General features: G+C 43.2%; 1 protein-coding gene across 1 annotated transcript in view; it reads right to left on the reverse strand.

Moving 5' to 3' along the window:
• The window catches only part of TMEM145 (transmembrane protein 145), an 82,876-nt gene that overhangs the window by 31,794 nt on the left and 32,253 nt on the right, over nucleotides 1-18,829 (reverse strand). The window contains exons 2-4 of the mRNA XM_073570718.1: nucleotides 7,253-7,327; nucleotides 4,245-4,322; nucleotides 4,079-4,165 (exon numbers count right to left, since the gene is read on the reverse strand). Coding sequence (XP_073426819.1) covers nucleotides 4,079-4,165; nucleotides 4,245-4,322; nucleotides 7,253-7,327 — 240 coding nt within the window. The remainder of the gene's footprint in view (nucleotides 1-4,078; nucleotides 4,166-4,244; nucleotides 4,323-7,252; nucleotides 7,328-18,829) is intronic.

The raw sequence follows: 18,829 nt of genomic DNA on the forward strand, positions 1-18,829 counted from the left end.
CTAACAGGTGTTGGCAATAACTAAATCACACTTGCAGCCAGTTGACATGGATTAAAGTTGACTCAACCTCTGTCCTGTGTCCTTGTGTGTACCACATTGAGCATGGAGAAAAGAAAGAAGACCAAAGAACTGTCTGAGGACTTGAGAAACCAAATTGTGAGGAAGCATGAGCAATCTCAAGGCTACAAGTCCATCTCCAAAGACCAGAATGTTCCTGTGTCTACCGTGCGCAGTGTCATCAAGAAGTTTAAAGTCCATGGCACTGTGGCTAACCTCCCTAGATGTGGACGGAAAAGAAAAATTGACAAGAGATTTCAATGCAAGATTGTGCGGATGTTGGATAAAGAACCTCGACTAACATCCAAACAAGTTCAAGCTGCCCTGCAGTCCGAAGGTACAACAGTGTCAATCCGTACTATCCGTCGGCGTCTGAATCAAAAGGGACTGTATGGTAGGAGACCAGGAAGACCCCACTTCTTACCGCGAGACATAAAAAAGTCAGGCTGGAGTTTGCCAAAACTTACCTGAAAAAGCCTAAAACGTTTTGGAAGAATGTTCTCTGGTCAGATGAGACAAAAGTAGATCTTTTTGGGCAAAGGCATCAACATAGAGTTTACAGGAGAAAAAAAGAGGCATTCAAAGAAAAGAACACGGTCCCTACAGTCAAACATGGCGGAGGTTCCCTGATGTTTTGGGGTTGCTTTGCTGCCTCTGGCACTGGACTGCTTGACCATGTGCATGGCATTAAGAAGTCAGAAGACTACCAACAAATTTTTCAGCATAATGTAGGGCCCAGTGTGAGAAAGCTGGGTTTACCTCAGAGGTCATGGGTCTTCCAGCAGGACAATGACCCAAAACACACTTCAAAAAGCACTAGAAAATGGTTTGAGAGAAAGCACTGGAGACTTCTAAGGTGGCCAGCAATGAGTCCAGACCTGAATCCCATAGAACACCTGTGGAGAGATCTAAAAATGGCAGTTTGGAGAAGGCACCCTTCAAATATCAGGGACCTGGAGCAGTTTGCCAAAGAAGAATGGTCTAAAATTCCAGCAGAGCATTGTAAGAAACTCATTGATGGTTACCGGAAGCTGTCGGTCGCAGTTATTTTGGCTAAAGGTTGTGCAACCAAGTATTAGGCTGAGGGTGCCAATACTTTTGTCTGGTCCATTTTTGGAGTTTTGTGTGAAATGATCAATGTTTTGCTTTTTGCTTCATTCTCTTTTGTGTTTTTTCATTTAAGACAAATTAAATGAAGATAATAATACCAAAGAATTTGTGTTTGCAATTATTTTCAGGAAGAAACTGAGTATTATCTGACAGAATTGCAGGGATGTCAATACTTTTGGCCACAACTATATATATATATATATATATATATATATATACAGTATATACACAGTATATAGACTGTATATATTTTTTCATGAACATTTGAGGCCATGAATCCATTATATGTCCATTTTGCAAGTCGAGAGGAAATCTCGCCATACGGATGTCACATGGATGCTTACATGCGAGAAAATCGCATCCTCGCATTGAACACGGATGACGTACGGATCACTGTTCAGGGAAAATTTCTGAGATTCTCTTCCGTGTAAAACGGACCGTATTTTTCTATGTAGTGTGTGACTCCAGCCTAAAAGAAAGAAAAGTTCTCCAACTTTCTCACAGGAAAGATGTATATCTTTGTACCGTGTTAGCCAGTAGATAGAAAAATATTCAGGATTGAGAGTCCTCAGTAGTTGATACCTTTTAATGGCTAACTGAAAAGATGGTAATACATTGCAAGCTTTCGAGACTACTCAGGTCTCTTCATCAGGCTAGACTAATACAAAATCTGAAGTCACATATTTATGCACAATACAGCCTAGAAAAAATGCAATAGATAAGACAAGTGACGTGAAGCAGAACTATCAATATGGGAGAGGGAGAAACATAAATATAAACATTGGACCAGTTCATAGATAAGGAGTCTGGATGTTTTATGGTCCTCTGATTGGGGTCTAGTTCTGTGTTGCCCTGCAAGGTTTTAAAAGGAAATTCCTTAATTGATGTAAAAAGACATAAATCCATGCGACACATTCATTCCAGCACTGAGAGTGTCAAAGTTCGTCATAAATTTGTACTCCCAAACTCGTCTCTCTATCTGAGATGTGAAGTTACCTTTCAATACCAGTAATTTCATATCCATGCTGCTGTGATCAGGGATACAGAAATGTTTTGCCACAGGTAGATCCATTCTTTTTTCTCTTATTGTGTGACGATGAGCATTCATCCTTGTTCTAAGCTTTTGCCCTGTCTCCCCCACATACAGACCCCCAGTTGGACATTTAGTACAAATAATTAAGTACACCACATTAGATGTAATGCAGGTGAAAGTACCTGGGATCTTGTAGTCCTGATGTGAGTTGGGGATCTTTATCTTGTCCGTGGTCATTATAAATGGACAGGTTTTACATTTTTTCTGGTTGCAAGGAAAGGTTCCTGCAGCTGTTGGAGAGGACAGGGAGCTTCTGACAATGATGCTTCTTAAATTTGGGGGCTGCCTAAAACACAGCAGTGGGGGGTCTGGAAAAATTGATTTTAATCGGGCATCTTTTTGTAGTAAAGGTTGTAATTTCCGTGCAGCTCCCCTTAGCACCTCCAGATTTGGGTTACACCTACAACCCAAATCTGGAGGTGCTAAGGGGAGCTGCACGGAAATTACAACCTTTACTACAAAAAGATGCCCGATTAAAATCAATTTTTCCAGACCCCCCACTGCTGTGTTTTAGGCAGCCCCCAAATTTAAGAAGCATCATTGTCAGAAGCTCCCTGTCCTCTCCAACAGCTGCAGGAACCTTTCCTTGCAACCAGAAAAAATGTAAAACCTGTCCATTTATAATGACCACGGACAAGATAAAGATCCCCAACTCACATCAGGACTACAAGATCCCAGGTACTTTCACCTGCATTACATCTAATGTGGTGTACTTAATTATTTGTACTAAATGTCCAACTGGGGGTCTGTATGTGGGGGAGACAGGGCAAAAGCTTAGAACAAGGATGAATGCTCATCGTCACACAATAAGAGAAAAAAGAATGGATCTACCTGTGGCAAAACATTTCTGTATCCCTGATCACAGCAGCATGGATATGAAATTACTGGTATTGAAAGGTAACTTCACATCTCAGATAGAGAGACGAGTTTGGGAGTACAAATTTATGACGAACTTTGACACTCTCAGTGCTGGAATGAATGTGTCGCATGGATTTATGTCTTTTTACATCAATTAAGGAATTTCCTTTTAAAACCTTGCAGGGCAACACAGAACTAGACCCCAATCAGAGGACCATAAAACATCCAGACTCCTTATCTATGAACTGGTCCAATGTTTATATTTATGTTTCTCCCTCTCCCATATTGATAGTTCTGCTTCACGTCACTTGTCTTATCTATTGCATTTTTTCTAGGTTGTATTGTGCATAAATATGTGACTTCAGATTTTGTATTAGTCTAGCCTGATGAAGAGACCTGAGTAGTCTCGAAAGCTTGCAATGTATTACCATCTTTTCAGTTAGCCATTAAAAGGTATCAACTACTGAGGACTCTCAATCCCAACTTTCTCATACACTTTCAGATTCAATGCATCACCATTTTCAAGAGATGGCTTCAGTTGTATTCAGTCTAGGCAATGCTCTGTGAGCTAAATATACAAGTCTTCCTGGCAGTTTGCTAGGGTCTAAGGGGTGATGTTTCTTTCTCCTTGTGGAGATTGACAAGCCAAGCCTGGCATGCCAGGGTGAGGAAACATATAAGACATGCATGCTCCTCTGGTAGTTTGCTACAGTTTATCAGTCAGGGAGTCCAGTCTGTTTAGCTCACAGAGAATTGTCTAGGTTGGATACAATTGCAGCAAGCACAAATCTTGAAAGTGGTCCAAAGCTATAAATCTGGGAAACCCCTAGGCACAAAGCAGTGAAGGGACAAAGATGTTTGGTAGAACTTACACCAAGTCTTCCTGGTCGCATAAGAACCCTAATGAATTTAGGTGGAGAACTCCAGAAGATATGGACAAGAAAAGCATATGGAGCTCACCTGACAGCCGGACCAAACGTATTGTGTGGTCAAATTGATGACTTGGTTGTTCTCCGGTCGGATTACAGACTCCTTCATCAGACAGTCCTGAGAGGAAGAGGTGCTGTCATCACTACAACATACAGCCAACAGATACACCCCAAGACACATCCCAGCTCCAACTGACCTTGTTCCCCTTCTTGTACACGGCCGGCCATTGGGATGGATCATCAAAATACAGCAGGATGTTCTGGCAGCATTTAGCCTGCGGAGAGGAAGAAATTCCTTATTACAGTAGTGTCGTCCCCTGCTGTGAAAAATTCTATTTCGACCATTTCCAAGAAAAGCTGTGAAACAACCTACAGTATGTAACCATTAGGACACTAAGTTTGCTCCCAGATGTTCAACATCTGTAGGAGGGAGGACTGATATTTGGACCTGTCTGATGAAGAAGGAAAATGTAAAATATGCTGTGTACAATGCTTGACGGGAATTTGTATATATGTGTAAGGAAACAGCTAGAATTAGAGAGAGACGGTGTATTACTGGGTTTCGGCCACTAGATGGAGACATAGGATAGTGAGCAAACGACTTAACAACAGCTAAAGCTAGGAAATGCAGAGTCATGGTGGGCGGAGTTACGGGACTGAGGAGGGGAATTCCCAGGAAAGGGGATAAAAGGAAAGAGAGTCCCAGGGTTAGAGAGAACCCAGGAGGAGACTGAGGAGAGAAGAGCTCTGGAGAAGACAGAGGAAAGAAGAGCTCAGGAAAAGAAAGAGGAGAGAAACGGATAGTCGGGGGGTGGCCCTGACAGGACAGCTGCAGATCAAAGGACGCAGACTAAAGGACGCCTGTGGTACCGGACGGCTGGACACCGAAGGGGTAGTAAGTGTTGCAGCGGGCGGACTCGACCGGGGGAAGCGCTGTGGCCGTGGGCCTAACGGCAGCCACAGTAAAAGAACCCAGAGGGTCATCGCCAACAGGAGAGTGAGGAGGTGACAGGTACCCGGGCCAAGGTGCAGAAGCTGTCATATTGCTGTGGATGTCAAAGACACCCAATAAAGTGGACATGATTGAACGTGTTTCTGCGTCTGTCTTCAGTCTGTCTCACAGCCGAAAGGGACCACCCCCCAGTTGGCACATGTACTAGGCATCCATGGAATCACCAAAAGTAATGTCTTGACAACAGGACTTATGGAGAAGACTGCAGGAATGAGGAGAGGGAAATAGAGTCCATTACCAAAGATTTGGCCACCATCTCAAGAGTTATAGAGTATGGTCTCTCTTCTCGTCACAGCTTTTTTCTGTGTAAGGTATGTACCGGTTGCATTCCTCCTCCACCACACCCTGAGGAAGCAGAGGCGAAACTGCAATAAAATGTGAGGCGGAGGAGCCCATTACTCATCATCACTCATTCATTATATATGACTCTCAGATTTACTATGGATGGTGGCCAAATAATTGTTAATTGTGTATAGTGGTTGTATCCCTCCTCTATATGAGAATGTGTTTGCACAGTAGGTAATGACTTCTGTTATACTGGTCTGTATTAATTTAGAGGTTCTGGTTTGGAGTCCTTGTGTTTATTTAGGGGTGCGGTCTGGAATCTGTATTTATATAGGAGGTCTGGTTTGGGGATCTCTATTTATTAAGGGGGTCTGGAGATGTGTATATTTAGGGGGCTTGATCAGGGGTCTGTATTTTACAGCTCTGATCATGGTTCTATATTTGTATACTGGTTTGGTTTAGGGCCTGTATTACTTTAGTTGGTCTGGTCTGTATTACTGTAGAGTGTCTGAATTGGGATCTGCATTTATTTTGCCAGTCTAGTCTGTAGTCTATAATTAATTAGAGAGTCTGGTCAGGGGTTTATATCTATTTAGGAGGTCTTGTCTAAGGTCTGTATTTATTTAGGGTGGCAGGTCTGAGGTCTGTATTTATCTAGGGGGGCTGGTCTGAGGTCTATATTTATTTAGGGTGGCTGATCTGAGGTCTATATTCATTTAGGGGGCTGGTCTGAGGTCTGTATTTATTTAGGATGGCTGGTCTGAGGTCTGTATTTATTTAGGATGGCTGGTCTGAGGTCTGTATTTATTTAGGGGGGCTGGTCTGAGGTCATTTTTAATTTTGGGTACCTGGTCTGAGGTCTGTAGTATTTATCTATGGATTTAGTCTTTAGTTGTTTACGGCATCTGGGTTGGAGTTTGGATTTATTTAGGAGGTCTAGTGTGAGATCTGTTGTATTTGTTTACCAATCTACTCTGGGGGGGTCTGTATTTATTTAGGTAATCTGGTCTGGGGTTTGTATACTTATGTGTAGGATCTGGTCTGGGATCTTCATAGGATCTAGTCTGGGGGGTCTGTATTTATTTAGGTAATCCGATCTGGGGGTTTGTATATTTATGTGTAGGATATGGTCTGGGAACTTTAAGGATCTAGTCTGGGGGTCTGTATTTATTTAGGTAATCTTGTCTGAGGATTTGTATATTTATGTATAGGATCTGGTTTGGGATCTTTATAGGATCTAGTCTGGGGGTTTGTATATATTTAGGTAATCTGGTCCAGGGTTTGTATATTTATGTGTAAGATCTGGTCTGGGATCTTTATAGGATCTCGTCTGGGGTCACATATTTATTTTGGGGTAGGATCTAGTCTGGGGGTTTGTATATATTTACGTAATCTGGTCCAGGGTTTGTATATTTATGTGTAGCATCTGCTCTGGGATCTTTATAGGATATAGTCTGGGATCTGTATTTATTTAGGTAATCTGGTCCTGGATTTGTATACTTATGTGTAAGATCTAGTCTGGGATCTTTATAGGATCTAGTCTGGGGGTCTGTATTTATTTAGGTAATCTGATCTGGGGTTTCTATTTTTATTTATAAGATCCGGTCTGGGATCTTTATAGGATCTAGTCTGGGGATCTGTATTTATTTCGGTAGTCTGGTCCAGAGTTTGTATATTTATGTGTAAGATCTGGTCTGGGATCTTTATAGGATCTCGTCTGGGGTCACATATTTATTTTGGGGTGTAATGCAAGGGTCATTAATGGACTGTTTTATATAAATGGGACAGATATACTCTATGTAAACAATTTTGCTAAATATTTAACCATCACTTCCTGGCATCTCCTTCAATGATCCACCTCTCCCTCTTGTATCACAGCCGACTATTCACTCCATTATGGACACTCACCTCCGGATACTTAAATCTAAACTCAAGGCGTCCAAAATCTGATAGAAAGCAGAATCGTGTGAGGAAAACCCAGTCCTGAGAGAGAAGAGAAAATATAAAAAGTCAGCAAAAAACTATAGAGTGATTTAGACCCAACTCCTTCCCGATGTCTTGCCCCAAAAATTGTAGGTAATAGGTTTACATGAGTTTTTGTTCCCTTTAGTATCGTATCTGCACACCATAGGATGGAGGTTTGTAACCCCCCCCGGTGTTATCCGCTACAGTCATCACCCAGTATCCTGTAAACCATATGCTTGGCTGTTTCAATCAGTGCCAATGGCGCAGTGATTACTTCTTACTAGAAAATCACTTTAAATGGCCAAAAGTTTGAATCCATCATAAAAATAAGAATTTTTTTTTTTTAAATATAGATTTGGTTTTGCTTCATCCATAAAAGTCTGATCTTTCAAAATATATATATAATAAACTAAATGCCATAAAAACAAAAAAAAAGTTAAAACACCAAAACAGCAGCTTTTCCAGACTTGCACTTCCCCCCCAAAAATGCAATAAAGAACAATCAACATACCAAAATGGAATAATTAAAAACTATAGATCGGATGGAAAATGAAAAAAGTTATGGGTCTTGGAAAATTTTGTTTGTTTACAAACATCTGAATTTTTTTATTAAAATAATACATAAAAAAAATATCATCGTAATCGTATTGACCTGGAGAATATTTTTTTTTACAACACAATGAACACTGTAAAAAACAAAACCCAAACAACAATGGCAGAATTACATTTTTTTTCACCATCTCATCTCACTACTAATTTTTTTTCTTGATTTTTGGTACACTGTGTGGTAAGATGAATAATGTCAATCAAAGCTACATACCTTTCTGGTTCTTGGAAGAAAGGAAACAAAAAATGAAAGAGTTAAAACAAAAAAATGTCAGCATCCTTAAAGGGTCAAAAGTGTCCAGTTTTTGTTCTTATTTTATTCTGGCTGATCCCATGAGTTTTCCCTTTTTGTTTTATGTAAATTTGCCATGTGGTTCCAGAAATATTGACCTTTTTATTTAGTTTTTATTTCTAGAGTCTTTCTGAGGGGGCGGTGCTCACATTATGCAAAGCAGCCTGAAGACACGCCCAAGAGGATCCCATGAGCCACACCCCTTAGTAAAGACTATTAAAAACCAGTAGTAAATAAAAAGATCCATATCTCTGGAACCGTATGGAGGATTAAAAAAAATAAACCCAGAATATAGAGGGTAGCAGTGGGAATAAAACAAGAGGAAACACTAGCCACTTTTGAGTTGGTGCAATATCCTCTTTTAAGGGGTGCACAATATCACAAGACCCTATTCGCTCCTGAAGGGACAGACTTAAGTTCAAGTCAACATCTACTGCGACTATGATCTCTTGTGGGTGAAGGAGGTGATTCCTATTTGCTAGGTTTCCAAAATATAAAGTCATCACTTCCTAAAAGAGTGAACACAACGTTGTAGATGGGAAAGGGGTACCAGCCAAGACCAACTCCAATAATGTTCATAGTTTTGGGGCCCTCAAGGGATCTCATCTTCAGGTGTTCACATAATTTTGGCCATGTCATATATGCTTTTCTGGATAAATATAAAAAGAAAACCTATTTGGATTCAGATATGTTAATATTCGCCTTGCATTTCTCTAGCATACTCTGCAGGAAGGCAGACAAAGGAGTCATTCACCGCACGCCTGCAGAAAGTCCTCCTCCACCTCCTGCCTTTGTGGCGTTTTATGATCCAAAGTTGTTGTCTGTAATCCTGCCCCGAGGACACCGTGTCCCCTTATTAAACCAACCGCCACAAGTATATAAGTAGTAAGGCGCCCCTTTTTTTGATATTTGGGCGACCATGACCTAAACAACAGTTGCTAGGAAACTAGTTCTGGGTCGGCGGTTTCTATGACAACCATGATGTAAAGACTGGGAAAGATCCCAAAAAGAATGGTGAGAAGAAAAAAAATTGGAAGAATACGGAAAGCAGAACAAGTACGACGATAAAGGTTGTGGTGGAACTAGAAATCCCAACATACTTATGCTAAAATAAAGGCCGCAGCATCATGGGAAACATTTACATTACATAGCCCTTTTAGGACCATTTTAGCATATACAAAAGGTGAACATGTTCAACAATGGTTGCATGGCACCGACAGGTAGAATTTGGCTGCCTCCACAACCCCGATGCACTCAAAGCCTTCTACCAGTTACTCGTTTCACTCAGGTGTAACGTCATTTTGGAAAGCCTTCTAAGGTTGCTAGGTACAGAACGGTTCCTTTCATTCTTCTCCTGGTTTCTCCCACGGCTCTTTTGGCTCAGGCAAAGAGATGTCAAGGAGAATCATCCTAGTAATTAAGGTGCATACCATTCCTATGTGTCGCCATGGACTGCGCTATTGGCTCCTGATTCCGATCTCCGTCTACGATCGGACCACCTTGTCCTTTAGATTGTCTTGATGATTCTTGCTGACTGACTCCTGGTTTTGATCCTCGGCTCCATCTCTGACTACACTCTTGTCTTATCCTCTGGATCTCACATCCTGGCCATATCCTTGGCGACGTTCCTGGAGATGCTAGTACTGCCGCCAATGCTTGTCTATTCTGGGGACCACTGTAGCAACCTCCATACCTCCCAGAAGGGGTTATGGTTGGGAAACAAGTAGATCTGAGCAAATTAATCTGTGGTCCAGTAGCCACATCAGTGGTCTTGAGAACCACTCCCTACTTGCCGGCAGCAGAGCGTCTTCTTGGGATCAACATTGTGTGTGACATTGTAACAGGCGGCTAATCAAAAGAGGACCCCCATATTTATTACCTAAAAGTTGATCGAACCCACTGATTTTGGCAGGATCAGTCAACCAACTAATGTATATGGGGCCTCCCAAATTTTACCGACAGATCACTTTCTCAATAATGGTTCCTATGGCGTAGGGGTGCCTGCATAATTTAGGGGCCGGGGCGCAGTCAGACGGCCGTATAAATTGGACAGTGATCAGAACACAGTGCTCGGACTGGCCGTCGGCTCTCTCAACCCGAGTGTGGCAGCTGCATAGAAATACAAAAAGCTGTCACTCTTCGGTTGGGAGAGCTACTGGCCAGTCCAAGCATTGTGTTCCAATCCCCTCCGATTTTTACTGCCACATCACTGCAGCCTAATGCTAACCCATCATGGATTCAATTGCAGCTATTTTTGTGTTCAGGACTAAAGGTCCTCACAATTGCTTGAACCGGTTCCTCACTCATGGGGAAGGCAGGGCGCTTAAAATGGTTTCCCGAGTGGCTTTATTTACAATTATTATACTCTTCATCATTATCCTCTGTGGTCTTCTTCTAGTAAGTCATACTTGTGATTTTAGTCAAAAAGGTCAAGAATAATGTGACTTCACGTAGTAAACTTTTTCTGACAAGTCGGTAAAAATGCCGCCTATGCCGCCACATTATCTAATCCATAAAGCGCTCTCTATTCATCGCGCTACAGCTCTCTATTCATTTATTGTATATCTGACAATATATAGGAAATAAATACCACAGCTTCTCCGGGCAAACAATGGCTTGACCACTGTGCCGCTATGAATCATGGAACATTTGAGATATAGAAAAGAGAACAAAGAAAGTAGCTTAATTGGGTGCAAAAAAAACAAAATACAGGCTGTCAAGACAGAGCGGGAGACTTGTGTGGCATCCTTTATGTAAGTTATGAATGTACCTGTGGTTATTGATGTTAGAAGTGTAGATCGTGATTGCGGCGAATTTCATCTAAGACCCTAAGATTTGCATTTATGATCAAATGGCAAAAATAAAGGAACCTGATGTCAGGGCACAGGGAGGCTACCCCACCTTCAGGTAAGGATCGAAAGGACATCACTAACCAATCCTATATTAGCATGTCCCTGACCACCTTAGGAAATATACAGTATAAACTTTTGCAAAAGACCATTCTTAACTACCGATAGACATGGCCAGCAAAGTAATGTTCATGCCCGGTGATGGACACAGACAGCTGGCTCATGGTCACATTAGGTGAGGACATTGACAACTGGGTCATGGTCATGTTAGGTGATGGACATAGACAAGCTGGGTCATGGTCACGATAGATGAGGGGTATAAATAGCTGTGGCATGGTAATGTTAAGAGATGGGCATTCACAGCTTCGCCATGGTTATGAAAGGTGATGGGCATAAACAGCTGGGCAATTGTCATGTTAGGTGATGGACATAGACAGGCAAGCCATGGTTGTCAAGTGATGGATATAGACAGCTGGACTATAGATATGATAGGTGATCAATACCGACAGCTGGACCATGGTTGTTAATGATAAACAAAGACAGCTGGACTATGGCAATTAGGTGACTGACATAGACACATAGGCCATGGTCTTGTTTGCTGATGGACATATACAACTGGGTCATGGTCACGTTAGGTGATGCTCGTAGACAACTGGGCCATGGTCCTGTTAGGTGATGGGCATAAACAGGTCATGGTTACACTACAATAGGTGATAGAGACATCTAAGTCATGGTGATATTGGGTCATGCCAGGTGATGGACATAGATATCTGGGTCATTGCTATATTGGGTCATGGTTATGCCAAGTGATGGACATGGACAGTTGGGTCATCATTATTCTACTATACTGTAGGACATGGACTTTGGGTCACGGTTATGCTAATAGAAGTCATGGACATAGATATCTTGGTCATGGTTATAATGAGTAATGGTAATGCTAGGTGATGGACATAGCTAGATCATGGTGACGTTAGGTGTCATTTATATAGGCTACTAGCTGAAGAGCCTGGCGTTGCCTGGGCATAGTAACCAACTGAGGTTAGTTATAACAAATTATAATGATTATATTGCACATTAAAACATTTCACATCATATATTCAACACTACAGATTTGCAACACAAATTAACTAAATGATTACCCAAGTATTAATAGTATTTTATTTTCAACTCATTCAAGAGCCTTTTGATAAACAACATGTTTGGTTTTTCCTTTCGGTGCAAAGATGAAAAGATTTTTGGCAGTTCCAACTCTTGAACAGATCACGTAAAGTTGACCATGAGAAAAGCATGGAGATTGACAATCGATCCCTACTACTTAAATCGATCCCTACTACTTTCAAGCACTGTCCCTGAGCATTGTTAATGGACATTGCAAATAGCAGTTGAACTGGAAACTGGAGGCGTTTAAAATCAAAAAACAAATCAGATGGATTGAGTGGAATTCTTGGAATGAAAATGTCCTCTCCTTTGGCACATCCTGTTTCTGAGCTGTGTGCCTAACCCTATCCTGTGTGATACTTTCTGCTGAGCTGTGTATCTAATCCTATCGTGTGTTACTGACTGCTCAGCCGTGTATCTAATCCTATCCTGTGTGTTACTGACTGCTGAGCAGTGTAGCTAATCCTATCCTGTGTGATACCGTCTGCTGAGCCGTGTATCTAACCCTATCCTGTGTGATACTGACTAATGAGCCGCGTATCTAATCTTATCCTGTGTGATACTGACTGCTGAGCCGCGTATCTAATTCTATCCTGTGTGATACTGACTGCTGAGCTGTGTATCTAATCCTATCCTGTGTGATACCGTCTGCTGAGCCGTGTATCTAACCCTATCCTGTGTGATACTGACTGCTGAGCCGCGTATCTAATCCTATCATGTGTGTTACTGACTGCTCAGCCGTGTATCTAATTCTATCCTGTGTGATACTGACTGCTGAGCTGTGTATCTAATCCTATCCTGTGTGATACTGACTTTTGAGCTGTGTATCTAATCCTATCCTGTGTGATACTGACTGCTGAACCACGTGTCTAATCCTCTCCTGTGTGATACTGACTGCTGAGCTGTGTATCTAATCCTATCCTGTGTGATACTGGGCTCCCCCTGCAGTCTGTGTCAGAGGGTGGTCTGTGTCGGCACGGTAATAAATTGTGTTATTTCCAGCTTTACAGAAGGACGATAACACCATAGAAATGATAAGAATAATAGGCCTCAGTTACCACAACTGTCTACAAAGAAAACTGTTGCTGATAGCAACCAATCACAGCTCATTTTTCATCTTTTAAACAGCTCTGGGACAGAGTGGCAAGTTTTGAGTGGCGACTTTTGTATTAAGACTTTTATGTGGCGAGGTTGGTGTATGTGTTGTGAAATGTGTGCTGAGGGTGGTATATGGGTTGAAGCACGTGGTAGTGTGTGGCGCATTTTGTGTCTGTGTTCATATCCCCGTGTGTGGTGAGTATCCCATGTCAGGGCCCCACCTTAGCAACTGTACGGTATATACTCTTTGGCGCCATCACTCTCATTCTTTAAGTCCCCCTTGTTCACATCTGGCAGCTGTCAATTTGCCTCCAACACTTTTCCTTTCACTTTTTCCCCATTATGTAGATAGAGGCAAAATTGGTTGGTGAATTGGAACGCGCAGGGTTAAAATTTCGCCTCACAACATAGCCTATGATGCTCTCGGGGTCCAGACGTGTGACTGTGCAAAATTTTGTGGCTGTGGCTGCGACGGTGCAGATGCCAATCCCGGACATACACACATACATACATACAAACATACACACACACATATATTAGATTTGGTTATGGTTACTACAGATAATGTACTAAGATAGTTTCGAGAAGGTTACGCTTAGCAATAATCATGTTCAGCTAGTTCATTTATATCAACAAGACACAAAAGTTGGGTCATAGTTATTTTAGTAATACATCTGGCCGCAGGGCTCCCAAACCAAACTCAACAGTCTCATATAAGAGGCAAGGTTGCCAAGTTCGAGTCACAAGTAGAGTTAAGCGAATTTTTCAAAATTCGGTTCTGATTACGATCAGCGGCGAATATTATTTTTGCAATATTCGCCAAGCACAGACGAACATCACTGGAGTCAATGGGAGTTGAAATGAACTAATATGTTCGGAATCGATGGTCAAACATAAATTCGTCACGATTAAGGTACCAATATGGCACGAATATGGCAAAATCATATTCGGCGACCGATTCCGAACATATTCGCTCAACTCTAGTCACAAAACGCATGGCCGCCAGTCCGTACATCACAGTTCTTAAACGGACTTTGTTTCACGGATGTCTGAATTTGACCTTAATCCGAACACTGTTATGCAATTGTTTGTTTGTCTTTTATCATGTGAGAGTTTTGGGGGGGTTTTTTCTTTTACTAAAAGACATTATACTATATGAATCATTCTTTTCAATTTTATTGTTCGGGATTTTTATTTTAGTTCTGAATTACAAAGTAATGAAAAAGTGAAGTAATCTGCTGCATGATTGCTCTCAGGCATGTAGTTTGCCCCTGGAAAAAGGAATTAAAATACATTTACACTTCATACATTGTGTTCGCCTGTTAAACATTTATACTTCCCGAACCAGAGAGTGAGAGTGCTTTTCTCTTTTTGCATTTTTAATTTCCTATTTTTACTGTATTCAAGTCCTTTATTGCATATGAATAGACTCTGTAAGACAAAAGATAAATATTTTATACAGCACTTATGCTATTACACTTGAATATAATATACCAATTCTAGGCAAAAAAACAAGCAAACAAATAAAAACAACAGGTAAAGGGTGAAGGGTGCCACTCCAGGGTGGTGTCTAGCTGTGGCTGCTGATCCCACTTGGGAAGATGGAACACTAGGACAGGTACGGGCAACAGGCACGACTAGCAGACAGGCAGGTGAGCGCGGAGGGCACGGTTGAGACACAGGCAGGCGGGCACGGCTGAGACACAGGCAGGCGGGCAGGGCTGAGACACTGGCAGGCGGGCACGGCTGAGACACTGGCAAGCGTGCACGGCTGAGACACAGGCAGGCGGGCATGGCTGAGACACAGGGGCAGGGACCAACTCAAAAGGCCCAGGGACATGGGCAGAAAGGAATGGTGGAAGGAATAAGTGGGGTCTTGTTCACACAGCAGTTGCAGGTACTGGTACTGGCAGGAAGGAATGGTGTATGAAGGAACAGGCAGAGACCTGTTCACACAGGGGGTGAACCGCAAGATTGCAGAGAAGAGCTGCAGTATGCAGCAAGAGGTTCCGCAGCAGAAGTGAGGTACAGGCAGAACCGCAGGAGTGTGGAGCATAAGCAGAGCCAAAAGAGTACGGAGCAGGCAGAGCTGCAAGAGTGCGGAGCACAGGCAGAGTAACAAGCATACGGAGCAAGCTGAGCCGCAGGAGTACGGAGCACAGGCAGAGTCACAAGAGTACGGAGCAGGCAGAGCCGCAAGAGTACAGGGCACAGGCAGACAGAGAGGACACAATGATAGACTCAGCAGGGAAAGTAGCCACAGACAGGGAGACCGAGAGACAGAGGTAGGGCTGAGTTCAGACAAGTTAATGGTACGAGACAAGGTACAGGAACAAAGACACAGAGACCAGGATGTTCTGCCTCCTGGAGGGCGGACGGAGAGGTACAAGGCAAGGTAGGAACAAAGACACAGAGACTAGGATATTCTGCCTCCTCAAGGGCGGACAGACAGGTACAAGGCAAAGCTAGGAATCAAGCCTCCAGAGAAGGCAAAACACAGAGCAGGACCGGGCAACTCAGCAACAAGACACTAACTGAGTTAAGACATTGCACAGGCAGGTTCCACTGGGTGGAGCTGCCCTAAATACTAGAGGCCTCTTGGTAATTAGCCAGGGACACATTAGACAGGTGCACCCTGATTCCATAAGAACCAGATAGTTCTGGCGCCGCCCCCCTATGCACACAGCCAGGAAGCATGCAGAGAGCAGGCAGGAAGCAAGAGGCACACAGCATGGAGCCGACAGCAGACAGAACACACAGCAAGGCCTGGAGCAGTGAGTAAGTTGGTGTGTGGGGATGGGAGGCCATGCAGTGATGCCGGCAGGGTTTGTTACACTTATCCAGGCCGTCACCTCATCCTACTTTTGATTCTGCTTCAGTCAGGTTTCTAATTATCTTCCCATCTACTCCTTTCTGCAATTCTGCAACCAGCTACTACTTCCAAGTTCAGCCCAGCCATTCCTGTTGCTATTGCATTGTCAGCTCTGCTTTGTCAAGTTGTTGGTTTTTTTAGCAAGCCCATCTTGGCTATCTTGATGCTGTCCTCATTTGCTGCTCTGTTATTTCTGTGAATTATTGCATTAGTGCAAGTTTGCCTATATTTCTCTTCTATTTCTGTTTGTAACCACATCTCTGCATTCAAGTTTGCCTATACTTTTGCTATTCCTTTGTGCATATATACAAGAGTTTCAGATAGCAATATACCAATACATATCTGCTATTCCTGTGCGTAAATCACTGTAAGCAAGCTAACCAATTTGCCTATATAACTTGTAAACTTGCTACCAGACACATAGTTGATGGGAGGTTGTAGCGCCCGCATCTCTGCCTGCAGTCCCTCTCTCCCTGCAGAGACATCAGCGCACTCACCACCAAGACTCCTGTCCTGCTCCTTCTGGGTCTTCTGCTGCCCGGGGTGCACGCACTCCTAGCAGGTCTCCAGGCACTGTGCTTAGAGCGCATACACTTCCTCTTCCTTAATGGGGCCACGCAGGTTCCTCTAAAGTGTCCCCAGCCAATAGCTGGAGGTCTCATATTATTTAAACCGCCTCATCCAACATGGAGGTGTCTGTGCAATGTTGTGAGTTTGTTCCTAACATGCTTTTCAGTTGTCAGGTCTCTGTAGCCAGCTGCACCCGTCAGTGCTCACTTCAACGGCAGCAGAGCCCTCTGCACCCGCCAGTGCTCACCTCAACGGCACGAGAACCAGCTGCATCTACCAGTGCTCACCTCAACGGCAGCAGAGCCAGCTACACCCGCCAGCGCTCGCTTCAACGGCAGCAGAGCCTGCTGCACCCACCAGTGCTCACCTCAACGGCAGCAAACCCAGCTGCATTCACCATTGCTCACCAAAACAGCAGCAGAGCCAGCTGCACCCACCAGTGCTTACCTCAATGGCAGCAGAGTCAGCTGCATCTGCCAGTGCTCACCTCAATCGCAGCCAAGCCAGCTGTACCAACCAGTGCTCATCTTCTCAGTCAGACTGTCCTGTCTGCACCTGCGGTTCCTGTCATTTTCTCTACTTGCATGCATCTGTGGGACATTCCCCTGGGCCATTCCAGCTATCCGCTCCTATGGGTCAGCCGCCATCTACCCAAGGTCAGTCCTGGAGTAGCACCTGTATCACCTCCCTTGTCTCTCCATGGACTGCAGTGTCGTTAGCTGCTGTGTGTCTGTGGTCAGATTGGGTGAAGCTCCTAGTCACGCCCCTCCAGATCTTCATTGGGCTTTGGCACAGTGCTTCCATCACCCGGCCCGTTACAGAGGTATGTATCACAGAGATAGTCGTCCTCTGTGATGTAAACCTGGAGTATTGCTCTAGTGCACATAGTACTAAGAGGCTTGTTTTGTGCATCTGGGCCAGGTCTTACAGGCAGTCTCAGAGATGGGCGGGTCTTGCTATCCACATATTTACCCCGGGTGTGGTTCACAAGGTAGAATGGAATCTGTTTATTTGACTCAGTGTTCTATATCCGGAGGTGAGAAGACCTCCTGTGTGATGTAGTCAGACTGAGCCGGTATACTGGATGTTATCCAGCCTGTATGTCCTGGGTTGTCGCTAAAGTGACTTTGTTAAGAACTGTTTACTTTCTTTTACCTGCACTGAAAGGACGTTTATTTTCCTCTGCTTCTGGCATGGTTTATGAAGCACCAATAAACCAGCCTGGACATTTAAATGGAAACGGTTCCTGTATTAGCTCACCACGCAACCAAGTGAGTAGCAGTCCCACAATCTTTATAGTTCTTGTGTGTACATGCATTTCTGCAAGCAAGATGCCAATATTGATATACATCTCTGCTGTTCATGGTCAATTCGCACATCTCGTTCAACTGCACCTAGGGCTTCCAGCTCTGCTTGACCATCTCCTGACCTGGATATCCCCCTGCTGTAGTAGTCCTCGTTGATCTCCATGCCATCTAGCATGTCCAACTAAGCGTCATCATTTCCTCTAGTCCGTGCTACTCACCCTGATCTACAACGTAGAGAACTGACCTTAGGAGTTGAGCCCATAACATTTACGCTTATCCATTTTTCCTGCTTCTAACACATCAATTTCAAGACCTGAATGCTCACTTGTATCTTTATATATCCGAACTATGGATGGGTGCCACTGGTACCAGCATGCTCTTCCTATGGATGACAGACAATTGATGATTAAGTTCTCTATACTTTATCCTACATCTGTTCCCACTCAATGTAGTGTTAGAACAAAAAATGAATAATATATATTATATATGTGCTGTATGAATGCACTCTGATCGTTTTCTAAAGCCACTGTGGGTGGCACAACACTTACATTGTTGAACAAGTGTACTAAAGCCTACGAAGGAAGAGTTACAAGAGCTGTGACTGACGACACTCGATTCTAAAATTGAAATCTTTTGATCCCCGTAGTGAATCGTCACAGAACTCTCCAAAGCCTTCAGGCTTTCATTTAAGTACTGCCAGGGTCTTATATGCATGGATAATTTGCAAATAGGAGATGATTAGAAATAGATATGGAAATGTATGACTGG

This window comes from Dendrobates tinctorius, unplaced genomic scaffold, assembly GCF_039654945.1.
Source record: "Dendrobates tinctorius isolate UK_male_01 unplaced genomic scaffold, ASM3965494v1 ptg000028l, whole genome shotgun sequence".
Taxonomy (NCBI): Eukaryota; Metazoa; Chordata; class Amphibia; order Anura; family Dendrobatidae; genus Dendrobates; species Dendrobates tinctorius.